This window comes from Phyllopteryx taeniolatus, chromosome 2 (assembly GCF_024500385.1).
Source record: "Phyllopteryx taeniolatus isolate TA_2022b chromosome 2, UOR_Ptae_1.2, whole genome shotgun sequence".
NCBI classification, from domain to species: domain Eukaryota; kingdom Metazoa; phylum Chordata; class Actinopteri; order Syngnathiformes; family Syngnathidae; genus Phyllopteryx; species Phyllopteryx taeniolatus.
This window is the reverse complement of record NC_084503.1, coordinates 31,488,103-31,508,754: the sequence shown is the minus strand read 5'-3', so window position 1 is coordinate 31,508,754 and position 20,652 is coordinate 31,488,103. Positions and strand designations below refer to the sequence as shown.

Genomic DNA, 20,652 nt, shown 5'->3' with positions numbered 1-20,652 from the left:
ATTTATTCGAAGCAGTTTAAGCTTGTGATTTCAAAGTGGGGTTTTATAGCCAGGGTTAGGGTTTCCAAGTATTGTTTCTGGCCAGGTTAGGGTTTGTAGTTAAGGTATCAAATCATGGTCTCAAACCAGGATTAAGTTAAAAGTAACAAGTGCTACATTTACCAATTAGAGGTTTAAGGCCCAGTGTTTCCATCCTACCGTCCTTTTTTCTTTCATTCAGTCCTTTTTTTCATACCGTTCTTGTTCATTCCGTCCATCCTTCCTTCTTTCTGTCTTCATTGCATTTTTTTCACTTCTTACTTCTTTCCTCCCGCCCTCCTTTCATCCTTACTCCCTTTTCTTCCATTTCCAAAAGAAGTTAATTTGAAAAATGTATCGCTACTTGTAGCCCGCCCTCTGGTGGTATCACATTACCACGCCGTTTCTATGGAGACGCTGTTGTCATGACGACAGGCACGCGCACGCTCACTGTTTTAGGGAGTTTTTAAGCGAACAGTTTAAACACTAATCTTTTCTACCTCGTTTTGAAAGGACACCGCAAATAGTTAAGTAAACAACCAGTTAAATGTTAAAACAAGCTAGCGTAGCGATAAATGGCGTTTTGTCACGGATGTTTAGCTTTTATTTAACAGTAGTTAGCATGATTAGCTAGCTCACTGTAATTAGTTTTTGTTTTTTTTAAAGCATTTGTGAGTTATATAATGGTTTTGTCTGCATTAGGGTTTTCCATGTATAACAGAAGAGGTTCCGCAGAGTCCGAAATGGCGGCTGCTGGCAGTGCGAGGAAATTCAGAAAGAAACCAGCCACGTTGCACCTGACCAGTGCCACACAGGTTAGCACTTTTACAGTTCCCTATACAGGGGCATTTGTTTAATCAACTGCAAATAGTAACCGTCTACCAGGGATAATTAACCAAAATGCGTTTTTATGGTTCAAGGGGGGTCCTCGGTTTACGACATACTACATTTCGAGGTCACGACGGTGCAAGACGTCACGCAGCACGAAAAGGCACGCTTAATTACCGCCGTAGTACTTAACTAAAGAAAGGGAGGGGGAACTACTATTTTTCTTTGCACTTCAAGTGAAAAGGCTAAAGATAAAATTTCGGACAGTGATATATTTTTCTATTATATATATATATATATATATATATATATATATATATATATATATACACACACACACACACACACACACTGGGAGAGAGCATAAAAAGCAGAGGAGGGCAAACTCGTAAAAGTATTGGCACTGAGAAATGGACATCGTTTAAGACGGTGGTAGTCCTGCTAACATTGAGCGGTCTTTCTAAAAAAATAAAAATAAAAAAAACATGAATAAGTAAATAATGTCAGTTGCGTGGCATTTCCTGTCTTGTGGTTGACCAGCGTGAGCACTCGTGAAAACTTCAAAAGGTCATTTGTGGTTGGACAAACAAGACAGAGGGAAAGAGAGCAATACGTGCATACAATATTGTTTTACGTCTGTCACTGACTGAGAGTAGATCTCCATCTCCAGCTTTCCTAAAATCTTGATGGATTCTAATCGACTACCGATTGGCCCACATGGAAGAAATGCGCCCTAAAAAACTGTCTGCCCAATCTTTTGCTTTTGTTCCAATTCTTAATTCTTTTCAAGTCAATGTTGAAAGGGTTAACAGCTTACCCCAGAATTCAACTCCCTCAATGTCAGTCAACCTTATTTTTCCCGTTATCTGTATCATCTTGCAGCTTCCAGAGAGCACCAATTGCCTGACGTGTTCCGATGACGGTACATACCTCACCCTGGGTCACTCAGGAGGCTTCTCTGTGTGGTCTGTGGGTAGTCTGAGATGTGAGGCCGAGTGGTTGCAGGACAGGCTGGAGATTACTTCCATTCACATGACCCGCACCAGTGAAACTGCCTATTTGCTGGGCACGATTGATGATATGGGTTGGTTCTATGTGCTCGGCCTTTCTCCTCGGTCTTTCTGTGTCATGAGATGGTTTTTCCACAGCGCATTCACCATTTGTGTATGAATCTTGCAGGCCAGTGAAAGTTGATTTCTGAAAACTGTCTCTCCTCTCAGGTGTTGCTAGAATCTTTGTGTATAACTTAGAAGGCATTTATCCTTTCAGTGTTATTAACATGCTGGTAAGTTTTGTGAAAATAATACTATGGCTTCATACATACACTATGTACATTATTTGATGGACTTTTTATTTACCTTTGTCAGGACGATATTAACAAGAGGAGCGTTTGCTTTTACTTTGAGCTATCTAAAGGAGGTGAACATGGAGCTATAATAATGAAGTGTAAGTTGTGTCATTATTTAAATTTTACCATTTTGAATTGTTTCTAAAGTTGTACTTTAGACTTTGTATTGGAACATGTAAATTCCATTTCTCTTTTCAGGCAACAGCGAAATTTGGCTTGAAATCTATTACTTTCCCATACAGGACTGGCTGAGAGAGCTAAAGGTAGTGTAATACCGTTCGTTATCGTAAATACAGTACTATTTACTATATGGAATTTATTTTCAAAACTTTTAATATATGAATACTTTCATACTGTGTATATGTATGTGTATGTACAAACATGCTGTGTGTGTGTGTGTATGTATATATATATATATATATATATAGAGAGAGAGAGAGAGAGAGAGAGAGAGAGAGAGAGAGAGAGAGAGAATGGAAAAGTTGGGAATCTATCGTCTATTTAAAGTTAAAGGTATTTTATAATAAATCTACATTGTAGTTCAAGTGTAGTACAGCAAATGTACTGTTAAGGTGGTAAGGTAGAGGTTGTAGGCTACAGTGGTCCCTTGACTGAAGTGACCCGGCTCACAAGTTTTGTCCAGATAAGAGCCATTACTTGGCAGACCAAAAACTTTAAGAAATGAGCACTAGATGGTGGCAGCGAACTCAACTCACTTCACAACAAGGAGGAGTTTGGCAGATAGTGAACAATAAGACTTCATGCTGTTAATTGCCGCTTCCAGTTAGTTTACTGCCAAACTAAGCATAGAGCAAAGAGAAATACAAGTGTATTTAAAAAAAAAAAAAAACACACACATAACGACCCCAGTGAGGATAAGCGGAACGGAAGATGAATGAATGAACTTCACTTTAAGAAAGTCCCCGAGCTTAATCGTAACACACAAAGCAAAACACCAGAGAGGGGCTAACAAATACTGTCAATGTTGCAGTGTTATAATCCTTTAAGCAATGGATATTTGAACTTGGGGTATAAAATTATCGCGTTAATTAAGATTAATTACAGTCATATTTAGTGTGTTATGATTTTTAATGTCGTTAATCTACTTTAGAATCAATGTCCTATTCCCTGTACGAATGCAGCCCTATGGGGGGCACAAGTCAGTGCAAACTGTAGGCCGGTCCCAAGCCCGGATAAATGCAGAGGGTTGCGTCAGGAAGGGCATCCGGCTTAAAACCTTGCCAAACAAATATGAGCGTTCATTCAAAGAATTCCATACCGGATCGGTCGTGGCCCGGGTTAACAACGTCCGCCACCGGCGCCGTCAACCTGCAGGGCGCTGTTGGAAATTCAGCTACTGTGGGTCGAAGTCGAAGTCAAAGAAGAAGAAGAGGTGGAAAGCGGGTTCTTTGGCAGAAAGAGAAGAGGAAAACACAGAGCCTAGAACTGAATGTGGGGACTTTGAATGTTGGGACTATGACAGGAAAATCCCGGGAGTTGGTTGACATGATGATTAGGAGAAAGGTTGATATATTGTGTGTCCAGGAGACCAGGTGGAAAGGCAGTAAGGCTAGAAGTTTAGGGGCAGGGTTTAAATTATTTTACCATGGTGTAGATGGGAAGAGAAATGGAGTCGGGGTTATTTTAAAAGAAGAGTTGGCTAAGAATGTCTTGGAGGTGAAAAGAGTATCAGATCGAGTGATGAGGCTGAAATTTAAAATTGAGGGTGTTATGTGTAATGTGATTAGTGGCTATGCCCCACAGGTAGGATGTGACCTAGAGGTGAAAGAGAAATTCTGGAAGGAGCTAGATGATGTAGTTCTGAGCATCCCAGACAGAGAGTCATAATTGGTGCAGATTGTAATGGACATGTTGGTGAAGGTAATAGGGGTGATGAAGAAGTGATGGGTAAGTACGGCATCCAGGAAAGGAACTTGGAGGGACAGATGGTGGTAGACTTTGCAACAAGGATGCAAATGGCTGTAGTGAACACTTTTTTCCAGAAGAGGCACGAACATAGGGTGACCTACAAGAGCGGAGGTAGAAGCACACAGGTGGATTACATCTTGTGCAGACGATGTAATCTGAAGGAGGTTACCAACTGTAAGGTAGTGGTAGGGGAGAGTGTGGCTAGACAGCATAGGATGGTGGTGTGTAAGATGACTCTGGTGGTGGGGAGGAAGATTAGGAAGACAAAGGCAGAGAAGAGAACCATGTGGTGGAAGCTGAGACAGGACGAGTGTTGTGCAGCTTTTCGGGAAGAGGTGATACAGGCTCTCGGTGGACGGGAAGAGCTTCCAGAAGACTGGACCACTGCAGCCAAGGTGATCAGAGAGGCAGGCAGGAGAGTACTTGGTGTATCTTCTGGCAGGAAAGGAGAGAAGGAGACTTGGTGGTGGAACCTCACAGTACAGGAAATCATACAAGGAAAACGGTTAGCTAAGAAGAAGTGGGACACTGAGAGGACCGAGGAGAGGCGAAAGGAATACATTGAGATGCAGCACAGGGCAAAGGTAGAGGTGGCAAAGGCCACACAAGAGGCATATGATGACATGTATGGCAGATTGGACACTAAAGAAGGAGAAAAGGATCTATACAGGCTGGCCAGACAGAGGGATAGAGATGGGAAGGATGTGCAGCAGGTTAGGGTGATTAAGGATAGAGATGGAAATATGTTGACTGGTGCCAGCAGTGTGCTAGGTAGATGGAAAGAATACTTCGAGGAGTTGATGAATGAGGAAAATGATAGAGAAGGGAGAGTAGAAGTCACAACAGAGACTTGAATTTAACAAGAAAATTATTACCCTAAAATGCCAGAATAGGGAGGCAAAGAAACACAAAAACAAGCCAGCTCTCACAGGACAACTTGCTTGCGTACAGGGAATAGGACTCTTCTTCTTCTTTTCCTTTCAGCTTGTCCCGTTAGGGGTCGCCACAGCGCGTCATCCTTTTCCATGAGAGCCTATCTCCTGCATCCTCCTCTCGAACACCAACTGCCATCATGTCTTCCCTCACGACATCCATCAACCTTCTCTTTGGTCTTCCTCTAGCTCTCTTGCCTGGCAGCTCCATCCTCATCATCCTTCTACCAATATACTCACTCTCTCTCCTCTGGACGTGTCCAAACCATTGAAGTCTGCTCTCTCTAACTTTGTCTCCAAAACATCGAACCTTGGCTGTCCCTCTGATGAGCTCATTTCTAATTTTATCCAACCTGGTCACTCCGAGAGCGAACCTCAACATCTTCATTTCCGCCACCTCCAGCTCTGCTTCCTGTTTTCTCTTCAGTGCCACTGTCTCTAATCCATACATCATGGCTGGCCTCACCACTGTTTTATAAACTTTGCCCTTCATCCTAGCAGAGACTCTTCTGTCACATAACACACCTGACACCTTCCTCCACCCGTTCCAACCTGCTTGGACCCGTTTCTTCACTTCCTGACCACACTCACCATTGCTCTGGACGGTTGACCCCAAGTATTTAAAGTCCTCTACCCTTGCCATCTCTTCTCCCTGTAGCCTCATTCTTCCCCCACCACCCCTCTCATTCATGCACATATATTCTGTTTTACTTCGGCTAATCTTCATTCCTCTTCTTTCCAGTGCATGCCTCCATCTTTCTAACTGTTCCTCCAGCTGCTCCCTGCTTTCACTGCAGATCACAATGTCATCTGCAAACATCATGGTCCACGGGGATTCCAGTCTAACCTCATCTGTCAGCCTATCCATCACCACTGCAAAAAGGAAGGGGCTCAGGGCTGATCCCTGATGCAGTCCCACATCCACCTTAAATTCTTCTGTCACACCGACAGCACACCTCACCGCTGTTCTGCTGCCCTCGTACATGTCCTGTATTATTCTAACATACTTCTCTGCCACTCCAGACTTCCGCATGCAGTACCACAGTTCCTCTCTGGGTACTCTGTCATAGGCTTTCTCTAGATCTACAAAGACACAATGTAGCTCCTTCTGACCTTCTCTGTACTTTTCCATCAACATCCTCAAGGCAAATAATGCATCTGTGGTACTCTTTCTAGGCATGAAACCATACTGTTGCTCGCAAATACTCACTTCTGTCCTGAGTCTAGCCTCCACTACTCTTTCCCATAACTTCATTGTGTGGCTCATCAACTTTATTCCTCTATAGTTGCCACAGCTCTGCACATCACCTTTGTTCTTAAAAATGGGCACCAGTACACTTTTCCTCCATTCCTCAGGCATCTTCTCACGCACTAGAATTCTATTGAACAAGCTGGTCAAAAACTCCACAGCCACCTCTCCTAGATGCTTCCATACCTCCACAGGAATGTCATCAGGACCAACTGCCTTTCCATTTTTCATTCTCTTTAATGCCTTTCTAACTTCCCCCTTACTAATCATTGCCACTTCCTGGTCCACCACACTTGCCTCTTCTACTCTCCCTTCTCTATCATTTTCCTCATTCATCAACTCCTCGAAGTATTCTTTCCATCTACCTAGCACACTGCTGGCACCAGTCAACATATTTCCATCTCTATCCTTAATCACCCTAACCTGCTGCACATCCTTCCCATCTCTATCCCTCTGTCTAGCCAGCCTGTATAGATCCTTTTCTCCTTCTTTAGTGTCCAACCTGCCATACATGTCATCATATGCCTCTTGTTTTGCCTTTGCCACCTCTACCTTTGCCCTGTGTCGCATCTCAATGTATTCCTTTCGCCTCTCCTCGGTCCTCTCAGTGTCCCACTTCTTCTTAGCTAACCGTTTTCCTTGTATGATTTCCTGTACTGTGAGGTTCCACCACCAAGTCTCCTTCTCTCCTTTCCTGCCAGAAGATACACCAAGTACTCTCCTGCCTGCTTCTCTGATCACCTTGGCTGCAGTGGTCCAGTCTTCTGGAAGCTCTTCCCGTCCACCGAGAGCCTGTATCACCTCTTCCCGAAAAGCTGCACAACACTCGTCCTGTCTCAGCTTCCACCACATGGTTCTCTTCTCTGCCTTTGTCTTCCTAATTTTCCTCCCCACCACCAGAGTCATTTTACACACCACCATCCTATGCTGTCTAGCCACACTCTCCCCTACCACTACCTTACAGTTGGTAACCTCCTTCAGATTACATCGTCTGCACAAGATGTAATCCACCTGTGTGCTTCTACCTCCGCTCTTGTAGGTCACCCTATGTTCGTGCCTCTTCTGGAAAAAAGTGTTCACTACAGCCATTTGCATCCTTGTTGCAAAGTCTACCACCATCTGTCCCTCCAAGTTCCTTTCCTGGATGCCGTACTTACCCATCACTTCTTCATCACCCTTATTACCTTCACCAACATGTCCATTACAATCTGCACCAATTACGACTCTCTCTCTGTCTGGGATGCTCAGAACTACATCATCTAGCTCCTTCCAGAATTTCTCTTTCACCTCTAGGTCACATCCTACCTGTGGGGCATAGCCACTAATCACATTACACATAACACCCTCAATTTCAAATTTCGGCCTCATCACTCGATCTGATACTCTTTTCACCTCCAAGACATTCTTAGCCAACTCACTCCATTTCTCTTCCCATCTACACCATGGTAAGATAATTTAAACCCTCCCCCTAAACTTCTAGCCTTACTGCCTTTCCACCTGGTCTCCTGGACACACAATATATCAACCTTTCTCCTAATCATCATGTCAACCAACTCCCGAGATTTTCCTGTCATAGTCCCAACATTCAAAGTCCCCACATTCAGTTCTAGGCTCTGTGTTTTCCTCTTCTCTTTCTGCCGAAGAACCCGCTTTCCACCTCTTCTTCTTCTTCTTCTTCTTTGACTTCGACTTCGACCCACAGTAGCTGAATTTCCAACAGCGCCCTGCAGGTTGACGGCGCCGGTGGCGGACGTTGTTAACCCGGGCCACGACCGATCCGGTATGGAATTCTTTGGATGAACGCTCATATTTGTTTGGCAAGGTTTTAAGCCGGATGCCCTTCCTGACGCAACCCTCTGCATTTATCCGGGCTTGGGACCGGCCTACAGTTTGCACTGACTTGTGCCCCCCATAGGGCTGCATTTCAGACAATATACAACCCCAATTCCAATGAAGTTGGGATGTTATGTGAAACATAAATAAAAACAGAATACATCCATCCATTTTCTGAGCCGCTTATCCTCACAAGGGTCGCGGGAGTGCTGGAGCCAATCCCAGCTATCATCGGGCAGGAGGCGGGGTACACCTTAAACTGGTTGCCAGCCAATCGCAGGGCACATATGAACAAATAACCATTTGCACTCACAGTCACACCTACGGGCAATTTAGAGTCTTCAATTAACCTACCATGCATGTTTTTGGGATGTGGGAGGAAACTGGAGTGCCCGGAGAAAACCCACGCAGGCACGGGGAGAACATGAAAACTCCACACAGGCGGGGCCGGGGATTGAACCCCGGACCTCAGAACTGTGAGGCAGACACTCTAACCAGTCGCACACCGTGCCGACAAAATCAAAATTCATCCATCCATCCATCAATTTTCTGAGCCGCTTATCCTCACTAGGGTCGTGGGAGTGCTGTAGCCTATCCCAGCTATCTTCGGGAGGCGGGGTACACCCTGAACTGGTTGCCAGCCAATTTGCAAATCATGTTCAACCTATATTTAATTGAATACAAGATATTTAATGCTCAAACTGATACACTTGATTGTTTTTAGAAAATATTCCTTGACTTGTAATTTTATGGCTGCAACACAAGCTGGGACAGGGTCATGTTTACCACTGTGTGACATCACCTTTTCTTTTAACAACATTCAATAAACGTTTGGGAACTGAGGACATTAATTGTTGAAGCTTTGGACCACAGAGCACTTTTCCACTTTGCATCAGTCCATCTTAGATGAGCTCGGGCCCAGAGAAGCTGGTGGCATTTCTGGGTGTTGTTGATAAATGGCTTCTGCTTTGCATAGTAGAGTTTCAAGTTGCACTTACGGAAGTGGCGCCGAACTCTATTTAATGACATTAGTTTTCTGTTACTGAAATGCCCATGTGGTGATATCCTTTACACAATGATGTCGGTTTTGAATGCAGTGCCTCCTGAGGGGATCGAAGGTCATGGGCATTCATTGTTGGTTTTCGGCCGTGCCGCTTACATGCAGTGATTTCTCCAGATTCTCTGAACCTTTTGATGATGATATGGACCGATATGGATGATGAAATCCCTAAATTCCTTGCAATTGTACATTAAGGAACATTGTCCTTAAACTGTTTGACTTTTTTCTCATGCACTTTTTCACAAAGAGGTGAACCTCGCCCCATCTTTGCTTGTGAATGACTCAGCAATTCAGGGAAGCTCCTTTTATACCCAATCATGGCACCCACCTGTTCCCAATTAGCCTGTTCACCTGTGGGATGTTCCAAACAGCTGTTTGATGAGTCTTTTTTGCCACCTGTCCCAGCTTTTTTAGAACGTGTAGTGTATTCAATTAACACAACGTCCCAACTTCATTGGAATTGGAGTTGTAGTCTAACAATACTCACAGGCATATATTCTTCATCATCTCTGAAAAAACGACTAATATTGCGGGAGTTTTCTGAGTCACTTTGTTGTGAAACAGCTTAGTTTATGTCTGTATCTCTGTGTTATACTTCCTGGTGACCAAAACATGCACACCAGAAGGAGCACAATGTGGGGCTGGAATTGAATAATGGTATTTGCATTCTTTTCTATGGGGGAAAATTATTTGACATATTTTTGCGTTAGTATCGTGGTCATGCCTCAAATTAAACTTGTAAGTCAAGGTATTATTGTATATCATCGTAAATGTACCACCTAGTTGAAGTTAAACGTAATATAGTACAGTTTCGTATAGTAACATCTAGAGGAAGTTAAATGTAGAAAAGTATACAATAGTTTATTACTGCCAGTGTCGATTTGAAGCTGCATATTATATGGCTTTCAACTCAGACGTGTACTTTATATTTGAATTACATTTCTTCAATATAGAAATGTTTCATTCTATGTTCAATGTGTCCATTATTTTGGCGAGAGAGAAAGAGGCCCAGTTGGAATCATGATTGTTTTTTACAGGATCCCAAAATTTCTGCAAACATGAAATGGTCTGCTGCTGTTCGTGTGAATAGAGTTAATCCATCAACAGGTAATATCATCTCAAATATTAATAAACACTATCCAATAGGTTGTTGAATGAAGAGAAACAATATTCAATTGAGAATGGAGCAAATAACCCAGCATGTTTTTGTTGTTTTGCAGCAATCACGACAGAGGTCCCCACCATATTGTCTCACTTCTTAGTTTTGGATGAAACAAGCGAGCCACCCAGGTACAGCAAAAGTTATAAAAATGCACACAGCCAGAAGTTGAGACATTCTGTTGTTAATTGGGCTGAATCTTTTCCAGACATTGCACTCCACACTTTCTTCTGTGCTGTGGCCACTCCTATGGAAAAAATAAAGCAAAGCCGGGTTTGTAAAGGAGGCGTGTGACACCATTATATCTTTTTCAAGACATCCTATTGTATCGTATTTGATTGTCCATGTGTACATATCCTGGTGAATCATAGCGGTGAATTATTTCATGTATACTCTAGTTTGCCACTTTTAACACACTGCTCTATACATTTACTGTACTACACTGCCTTTAACCTTAACTACGTGATACATTTATTATGCCAAACTATACTATACTGTACTGTACTACCTTTAATTTCAACTAGATGGGGCATTTATAATACCAAAATACATTGCACTACATTATACTACCTATGAGAACAATGTACATTTACAATACTACGTTTAACTTCAACTTTATAGTACATTTACGATACGTAAACCATACTATCCAGTAATTCCCCCTCCATCATGGGGTTACATTCCTGACTACCCCTGTAATAAGTGAAACTCACGATATAGAAATACCCTATTTAAAAGGCATGTTTTTATAATATTTACGGCACTTACTTTACATTGAAAGAGAGCAGGAGCAATGGATAACACACCAATATTGTACAAACAGTATAAAATAAATAAAGTTGTTGTGGGGCTGTCCTGGTTGACATGCCTCTGCAACATCGCGTGGACATCGGGGACAGTGCCTCTGGATTGGCAGACTGGGGTGGTGGTCCCCCTTTTTAAGAAGGGGGACCGGAGGGTGTGTTCCAACTACAGGGGGATCACACTGCTCAGCCTCCCTGGTAAGGTCTATTCAGGGGTGCTGGAGAGGTGGGTCCGTCGGGAAGTCGAATCTCAGATTCAGGAGGAGCAGTGTGGTTTTCGTCCTGGCCGTGGAACAGTGGACCAGCTCTACACCCTCGGCAGGGTCCTCGAGGGTGCATGGGAGTTCGCCCAACCAGTCTACATGTGTTTTGTGGACTTGGAGAAGGCGTTCGACCGTGTCCCTCGGGGAGTCCTGTGGAGAGTGCTTCGGGAGTATGGGGTACCGAACCCCCTGATACGGGCTGTTCGGTCCCTGTACGACCGGAGTCAGAGTTTGGTCCGCATATCCGGCAGTAAGTCGGACTCGTTCCCGGTGAGGGTTGGACTCTGCCAAGGGTGCCCTTTGTCGCCGATTCTGTTCATAACTTTTATGGACAGAATTTCTAGGCGCAGCCGAGGCGTAGAGGGGGTCCGGTTTGGTGGCCTCAGTATTACATCTCTGCTTTTTGCTGATGATGTGGTTCTGTTGGCTTCATCAAGCCGTGAGCTCCAACTCTCACTGGAGCAGTTTGCAGCCGAGTGTGAAGCGGCTGGGATGAGAATCAGCACCTCCAAATCTGAGACCATGGTCCTCAGTCGGAAAAGGGTGGCATGCCCTCTCCAGGTCGGGGATGAGATCCTGCCCCAAGTGGAGGAGTTAAAGTATCTTGGGGTCTTGTTCACGAGTGAGGGAAGAATGGAACGGGAGATCGACAGGCGGATCGGTGCAGCGTCTGCAGTGATGCAGACTTTGTATCGGTCCGTTGTGGTAAAGAAAGAGCTAAGCCGAAAGGCGAAGCTCTCAATTTACCGGTCGATCTTCGTTCCTACCCTCACCTATGGTCATGAGCTGTGGGTCGTGACCGGAAGAACGAGGTCCCGGATACAAGCGGCCGAAATGAGTTTCCTCCGCAGGGTGTCCGGGCTCTCCCTTAGAGATAGGGTGAGAAGCTCGGTCATCCGGGAGGATCTCAGAGTAGAGCCGCTGCTCCTCCGCATTGAGAGGAGCCAGATGAGGTGGCTGGGGCATCTGATTCGGATGCCTCCCGGACGCCTCCCTGGTGAGGTGTTCCGGGGATGTCCCACCGGGAGGAGACCCCGGGGACGACCCAGGACACGCTGGAGAGACTACATCCTTCGGCTGGCCTGGGAACGCCTCGGGATCCCCCCGGAGGAGCTGGATGAGGTGGCTGGGGAGAGGGATATCTGGGCGTCCCTGCTGAAGCTACTGCCCCCGCGATTCGACCCGGATAATCGGTAGAAAATGGATGGATGGATGGAAAGTTAAAACTGTAATAACAATTACAAAAAAGGAATCTCACGGGGGATTACTGAAGTATACTTCATCTTGACTACATGTACTATACTATGCTACCTTTAACTTCAGCTCGACTGTACATTTGCGAAACCCAACTATAATGTACTTCTAACTCGACTGTACGTTTATAATACTATACTACCCTTCAACTATATGGTACATTTACGAGTACTATACTAAAGTATACTATACTGAACTTCAACTTGTATTGTACATGTACTGTAGTTAACCTAGATTCATTTATCATATCTTTAACTACAGCTAGAGGGTACATTCATTATACCTCAATTTGACTGTAATTTACTATACAGTACCAGTACTATACTATACTACTTTCAACTTCAACTACAAGGTACTGTACCAAATTATACGATAATATACTTCATCTAAATCGTTGTTTAACTTTCCTATAATGAATTAAACTACACGGTACTATTCTAACTTCAATCAGATGGTACGTTTACTATGCCACACTATACTACTGTATATCATGCTACCTTTAACTCTCTCAGCCAGTCCTCGACGAGAAAGTAATACATTTCCCGACAAATTGCAGGGGTAACATTCCCTCCCACTTTCATAGGATCCCCGCTTGCCGTCTGTTTTTGGTGGAACGGAAGTTACAATCTTCTCTACCTGCTGCTGTCCAAAACACCAAAAGCCAAACAAGGTCGTAGAAGAGCTTTCAAAGACCTTGAGTTTTAGCATCCATACAAAAGCTGAAGAGTTGCATCATTAACAAGTTTGACCTTTCCTTTTTTGGAGCAGATCCAGAACCTCCACCGTTGGTGCTGTGGGCCAACGCTGCTGAAATTGTCTGCTCCGCCGTCAGTATGTGCACTCGTTTCATTGCGCTCGGCCTGAGCAACGATCTGCTGTGTGTTTGGGACAGGCTGTCTGGTGAGTACATAATAAATAATCAAATTAATAACATTTCTAATTTTATCTTATCATTGGTGTTTTTGTGTTTTGGTTTTGGTGTTTTGGTAAATCTACCATCTCACCTTTTGTTGCCACAGTGGGACTGAAATGTGACTCCATTCTTCCAGTGACAGTTTTTTTTTGGGGTCCACATTTTCAACCATTTGTTTTATTTATTTTGAATATCTGACACTAGAATTGACATGTGACTGAAATCAAAGTCAATTGCCCAGTTGCAATTGGCAATCGTTTTTCTATTAACCTAAAGGAGACATTATGCTGTTTTTTACAAACCAAAAATAGCTCTCAGGTGTCTTGATAGCCTGTCTATGACATATTTTTGTCAAAATACCCCAACAATTATAGTACCTATTATACACCCTATGTTTTTTTTTGTCTTGCTGAAATCAGACCAGCCCCACCAGGTCGAGAACTTCACTGAGCACTCAATGTATGTGCCGCTTGTCACAAGCAAACTCTGCTAGTTTACACTGATCTGTGCATCCAATAAAACTCTGCTTACCATTTTAGCTTTCCATCCATCCATCCATTTTCTGAGCCGCTTCTCCTCACTAGGGTCGCGGGCGTGCTGGAGCCTATCCCAGCTATCATCGGGCAGGAGGCGGGGTACACCCTGAACTGGTTGCCAGCCAATTGCAGGGCACATACAAACAAACAACCATTCGCACTCACATTCACACCTACGGGCAATTTGAGTCTCCAATTAATGCATGTTTTTGGGATGTGGGAGGAAACCGGAGTGCCCGGAGAAAACCCACGCAGGCACGGGGAGAACATGCAAACTCCACACAGGCGGGGCTGGGGATTGAACCCCGGTCCTCAGAACTGTGAGGCTGACGCTCTAACCAGTCGTCCACCGTGCCGCCCATTTTAGCTTTCAAGACTGCAAAGGGATTCCACTCACGTAAAGACACCACTGTCTAATTGAACCATAATTAGCCAGTATAATTAAACTATTACTAATAAGTGACACTCCATACTGGCAACTCCAACAATTTTCACTTTTAATCCTACCTGAATCAGACAACTTTCACTCATACTGGATACCTTCCTTGAGAAAAACACTATATTCTCTGCCACTTTGCCAACACACTATTGATTGTACTTAACAACACTTAGTCCTCTTAAGAGACATTTTGTCTTGTCTAAAGAAAAATATTAATACCTCAAAACCTAGCAAGTTACTACTTTTCTATTGGTTCTCATTAGGTTGGGCTGGTGTACCAAAGAAAGCGTCTGTTGGTCGTACATTATACTCCATGTGTACACCTTGTAATTGAGAGTAAAAGGCATGATCTAAAAAACTTTACTTTAGCAGCAAAGGTAAACAAAATAGAGCATGGTTATGCAAGCCAGCTGCTGTGACATCTGAAAGGAGCCCCCTGCAGCTCTGGAACGCAGCTGCACACTTTATTATAGCATGACTCAATGAAAGATATATTTAGCATTTCCCCCAGAACTCAGCCAAAACACTATAATGAGGCTGAATCAGTTTATGGAAAGAAAATTGTTTGAGTGATTGCCGAGCTAAAAGACATTTATTGGCTTATTAATACCTTCAACTTAGCTTAGAGGCATTTGATTCTCACTCCTAATGTTTCTCTCCATCAGGCTCTCCGTTGTCTATCTCTGGAGTATCAACAGACAGTTCCTTCCTCAGGCTGCACTTTGTGGATTACTGGCCTGCGTACGCCGACAATACTCCGACTTTAATCGCAGGTGAAATCCACCTTGTGACGCTTTGCGAGAGCGGCGCCGTTCACGTCGTAAGCATGGGCCGGGGAACAGCAACCAGCATTGTGCAGCTCTCTCCAAGGTTACCTCGGACCCTCACTATTTCCGCATTGAATACACTGAACCGCCATTTATCACAGGGGATACATTCTTGACCCAGGTGAAAATCAGCAATATATGGAGCCCATATAAAAAAAAAACATTTTTCAATATAGTTTTACCTCTTCCACATGCTTTAAACAAAATTAAACCTATTAAAACACGATTTAAACACAACGTAAACATAATTGAACACAAACAAATTGAAAGCACAAAATGTATAGAAAATACTGTAGTTTTGCAGTGTCTGTACTATGCGTGTCTGTGTGTGAGTGTCTAGGCGTGTCTGCGTGTGAGTGTCTAGGCGTGAGCTGTGACTGACAGCAGCTCCTGCGTGAGTGTGCTCATGGTGTTATGTGTTTTACTGTTCTCCCAGTGTTTAATAACTAAGTATACTGCAAAAAAGTGTAAAAAAAAAAAAAAAACATCCATCCAAACATTCACTCGGGTCACGGGTGTGCTGAAAGAGGCGGGGTACTCCCTGAACTGTTCACCAGCCAATCACAGGACAACCATTCATATTGACACCTATGGACAATTTAGAGTCATGCAGATAAGGGGAGAACATACAAACTCCAGACAGGAAGGCCAGAGCCCAGATTTGAACCAATGACCTCAGAACTGTGAGGTGAATGTGCTAACCAGTCGTCCACGTGCCGCTCCATAAAAAAAATAATCACTTCACAAATTGGCTATACTACGGAGGCGGGAACGCTGCGATATAGTGGAGGAACACTGTTGTGAAGAGCAAAAATCTGCGAGTAATTGACATTCCCTGTAAAATGGTTTACACTACAAAGATATTTAATGTTCAAACTGAAAAAACTTTATTGTTTTTAGCAAATAATCATTAACTTAGAATTTTATGGCTGCAAGTAGAGGAACACTGTTGTGAAGAGCAAAAATCTGCGAGTAATTGACATTCCCTGTAAAAAGGTTTGCAATTGCCTATAGATACCACTAAATGTTGGCAATGCATACGCCTCGACTCACCTCAATGTACAACCCCAATTCCAATGAAGTTGGGACATTGTGTTAAACATAAATAAAAACAGAATACAATCATTTGCAAATCATGTTCGACCTATATTTAATTGAATACACTACAAAGACAATACATTTCATGTTCAAACTGATAAACTTTATTGTTTTTAGCAAATAATCATTAACTTAAAATTTTATGGCTGCAACACGTTCCAAAAAGGCTGGGACAGGGTCATGTTTACCACTGTGTTACATCACCTTTTCTTTTAACAATATTCAATAAACATTTGGGAACTGAGGACACAAATTGTTGAAGCTTTGTAGGTGGAATTCTTTCCCATTCTTGCTTGATATACAGCTTCAGCTGTTCAACAGTCCGAGGTCTCCGTTGTCGTATTTTACGCTTCATAATGCGCCACACATTTTCAATGGGAGACAGGTCTGGACTGCAGGCAGGTCAGTCTAGTACCCGCACTCTTTTACTACAAAGCCACGCTGTTGTAACACGTGCAGAATGTGGTTTGGCATTGTCTTGCTGAAATAAGCAGGGGCGTCCATGAAAAAGACGTTGCTTGGATGGCAGCATATGTTTCTCCAAAACCTGTATATACCTTTCAGCATTAATGGTGCCTTCACAGTTGTGTAAGTTACCCATGCCATTGGCACTAACACAGCCCCATACCATCACAGATGCTGGCTTTTGAACTTTGCGTCCATAATAGTCCGGATGGTTCTTTTCTTCTTTGGCCCGGAGGACACGACGTCCACAATTTCCAAAAACAATTTGAAATGTGGACTTGTCGGACCACAGAACACTTTTCCACTTTGCATCAGTCCATCTTAGATGAGCTCGGGCTGAATGACTGAGCAATTCAGGGAAGCTCCTTTTATACCCAATCATGGCACCCACCTGTTCCCAATTAGCCTGTTCACTTGTTGGATGATCCAAACAGGTGTTTGATGAGCATCCCTCAACTTTCTCAGTGTTTTTTGCCACCTGTCCCAGCTTTTTTGGAATATGTTGCAGCCATAAAATTCAAAGTTAATGATTATTTGCTAAAAGCAATAAAGTTTATCAGTTTGAAAAATGAAATATCTTGTCTTTATAGTGTATTCAATTAAATAGAGGTCGAACATGATTTGCAAATCATTGTATTCTGTTTTTATTTATGTTTAACACAAAGTCCCAACTTCATTGGATTGGGGTTGTAGTTCCTTGAAACCAAATGCCACCAGATCACACCAAAGCAATACCGTTATCGCTTTGGCATTTGCACAAAAACAGAAAATAAGTGAGTTTTTCAGTGAGTAACAAAGGACGGTTCCCCCAAAAATGAATGCCAAATGTTGAATATGCGGGGGTTCACTGTACATGCATTTCTGGTTCGAATAAACACCCATTTTTTATTTAATACACAGGCCAAAAGACAGCGGTGACCTCCCGACTGTTGCTGCATCAGTCCCCTTCCTGCAGGGCTTGGTAAGAAAAAAGGTTCTTGATAGCGGAAATTTTCATGAAACTTTTGCAAAACCTTTTTTTATTTTCTTGTGGGTTTCTGGGAAAGTCACTGGTGGTGCGTCGAAATGGAAAAATGTTCCTACAAGATGTCGTCAACAGAGCCACGGTGTCCGTCTTGAGTTTGCCCGCTAGTCATCTGCTGGCTACCCCCTGCAATCCCATTTATGCTCTGAATGTCAAGCACCGCATTCTCTTCATACGAGGTATTAAAAAAAAAAAAAGAAACTTCCATCTCTGGGCACATTTATTTAATTGCAGAGAGTACTCTGCATTTATTTTATTATATATTATACTAAATATCTACTATATATATATATATATATATATATATATACACACACACACACACACACACACACACAGTATTTGAGGAAATATGTTATATACTGCGGCACGGTGTCGACTGGTTAGAGCTTCTGCCTCACAGTTCTGAGGACTGGGGTTCAATCCCCGGCCCCGCCTGTGTGGAGTTTGCATGTCCTCCCCGTGCCTGTGTGGGTTTTCTCCGGGCACTCCGGTTTCCTCCCACATCCCAAGAACATGCTTGGTAGGTTAATTGACAACTCTAAATTGCCCGTAGGTGTGAATGTGAGTGCGAATGGTTGTTTGTTTATATGTGCCCTGCGATTGGTTGACAACCAGTTCAGGGTGTACCCCGCCTCCTGCCCGAAGATAGCTGGGATAGGCTCCAAGACCCCCGCGACCCTCGTGAGGGGAAGCGGCTCAGAAAATGGATGGATGGATGGATGTTATATACTGTAGTGTGATTATCACCATTATCACTTCTCTAATATATTAAAGGTAAAATTTCCAAAACAATAGCAATACTGTACAAATCCAGATAAAATCATTTACTTCTCCCTATTTGTCCTATAGAGTTGTGGGGATCTAATCACAAAACAATAATTAATGCAATTATGTTTCTGCAAAAAACGAGCAATACGTATTATTAATAAGGCTGATTATTAACGCTCACACCCTCTTTTTATTACCTCACATGTTATGAAATTAAAGGACTTACACTATTACAAAGAAATGCAAAAACACAATCGCTTCCACACTCCATACGAAGGTACTTTTTGATTTGGGAATCTCAATATGACATAACAGGTATTTGTAAATTTAATCTACAAAAAGCTATTAAGGGAATCAAAAGGAGAGATGTGTTTCTGTTGTTGGAGTTACATTTTGGAATGATACCAGTATAAATTAGAAAAATTGTGATTCATTTTTATTATTAAAACCACTTGTTTCTAAAGCTGTTTTTGAAGATTGTAAACAATGACTTGTCTCTTGTTTTTTCCACTTATAGTTTGGAAGCTGGTAGCTTAATTAGATATCCATCCATCCATCCTTTTTCCGTACCGCTTATCCTCACTAGGGTCGCGGGCATGCTGGAGCCTATCCCATACTGTATGTTTGTTAAAAAATTAGGCTAGGCTTTAATAAGCATTTTGCTTCTGCCTTTGTCAGTTCTGTCACCACTCAGTATATGACTGTAAAGTGTCTGTAATGTGAAATATGTTGCTGTATGGTGACTAAATAAATAAAAATACTACGAATACTACTACTAAATCACAAATGGAAAGTAAAGTATAACACTGAAGGTTTGCATGTCTCCTCCAGCTGACCAGGAGCCCACTCCTGGCACTTCTTCCCTGGACGATCCAAGTCAGAGTCGACTTCTCATAATGCGTTTTGATGAGCATGACGCCATAAAGCCATATGTTGTTTCACATCCCGAATCTCCATGGCAACAAAAAACAAGCTTAGTTACTGGAGAGGAAGCCTGCAACCTGTATCTCCAACAAAGGTTTGCATTATTTTCAGCTTAATGCAACTTTACCTCCTTTACATGTTTGCTATTATTTTTTAATATTTTGTTAAGCTGCAATCAGTCAGAAGATGTTTGAATCTCCACTTTTGATCATTTTAGGATTTTACATATATTTACATTTCTTGATGTGTTTTCATTTGTAGAGCTCTGTCAATGGATGAGAGGCATAAAGCTATAACGCAGACTTGGAAGCGACTGCGGTGTGCCACTACCATGTAAAAGCATTAAAGACTGCAAAACATTTAGATTTTACCCAGAGGTAACATACAGTGACATACATACATACAGTGGCAACTAGTTGTATGGATTTAATTTGTTCTGTGACCAAGCTTGTAACTCAAATCAATTTTCCCCACTGAAATGAATTGAAATGCCATTAATCCATCAATTTATCCAACTTTTTTTCTTTTTTTTTTTTACAAAGAAACAGCACTATATTGTAAAATATAAATATGAAAATAATAAAATTAAATGTAAAGAAATATACTTGTTTTATAAAGTGTAACTAAACCAAAAGTCTCAAGACACACCCAAACACACACACACCATGTTGTATTTGTTTGTTGACATGTACCCTTAATACGTGTGGCTTCCTGAGTGGTCAGTTCTGACTCCAGCTCGGGTTGGCTATTTACGACGCAGTTAGTTGAGCTTCGGCAGCACGGTGGACGACTGGTTAGCACATCTGCCTTACAGTTCTGAGGACATGGGTTCAAATCTGGCCTCGCCTGTGTGGAATTTGCATGTGTCCCTGTGCCTGCGTGGGCTTTCTCCGGGTACTCGGGTTTCCTCCCACATCACAAAAACATGCATGGTAGATTGACTGAAGACTCTAAATTGGCCGTAGGTGTCAATGGGAGT

At 42.8% G+C, this 20,652-nt stretch overlaps 1 protein-coding gene across 2 annotated transcripts; it reads left to right on the top strand.

Moving 5' to 3' along the window:
• Window positions 1-605: 605 nt before the first annotated feature.
• wdr93 (WD repeat domain 93) lies at window positions 606-20,386 on the top strand. 2 transcript variants are annotated; one of them, XM_061765720.1, is made up of 15 exons: window positions 606-833; window positions 1,729-1,930; window positions 2,067-2,131; window positions 2,214-2,292; window positions 2,393-2,457; window positions 10,235-10,304; window positions 10,418-10,487; window positions 10,565-10,629; window positions 13,260-13,346; window positions 13,445-13,576; window positions 15,230-15,434; window positions 17,855-17,915; window positions 18,001-18,157; window positions 19,581-19,767; window positions 19,935-20,386. In XM_061765720.1, the coding sequence occupies exons 1-15, from the start codon at window positions 702-704 to the stop codon at window positions 20,008-20,010; spliced, it is 1,653 nt and encodes a 550-aa protein (XP_061621704.1). In that variant the 5' UTR covers window positions 606-701; the 3' UTR covers window positions 20,011-20,386. The 2 variants fall into 2 exon arrangements, with proteins under 2 accessions (XP_061621704.1, XP_061621703.1); XM_061765719.1 differs by lacking the exon at window positions 606-833 and having other exon boundaries at window positions 1,337-1,930.
• Window positions 20,387-20,652: the final 266 nt, after the last annotated feature.

Excerpts from the sequence above, each read along its gene's own strand:
- wdr93 (XM_061765719.1), top strand. The coding sequence starts at position 1,564 with ATGGAAGAAATGCGCCCTAAAAAACTGTCTGCCCAATCTTTTGCTTTT. Across the intron at positions 2,293-2,392 it reads TGGAGCTATAATAATGAAGT|GCAACAGCGAAATTTGGCTT; the intron begins GTAAGTTGTGTC and ends TTCTCTTTTCAG. Across the intron at positions 13,577-15,229 it reads TGTTTGGGACAGGCTGTCTG|GCTCTCCGTTGTCTATCTCT; the intron begins GTGAGTACATAA and ends TCTCTCCATCAG.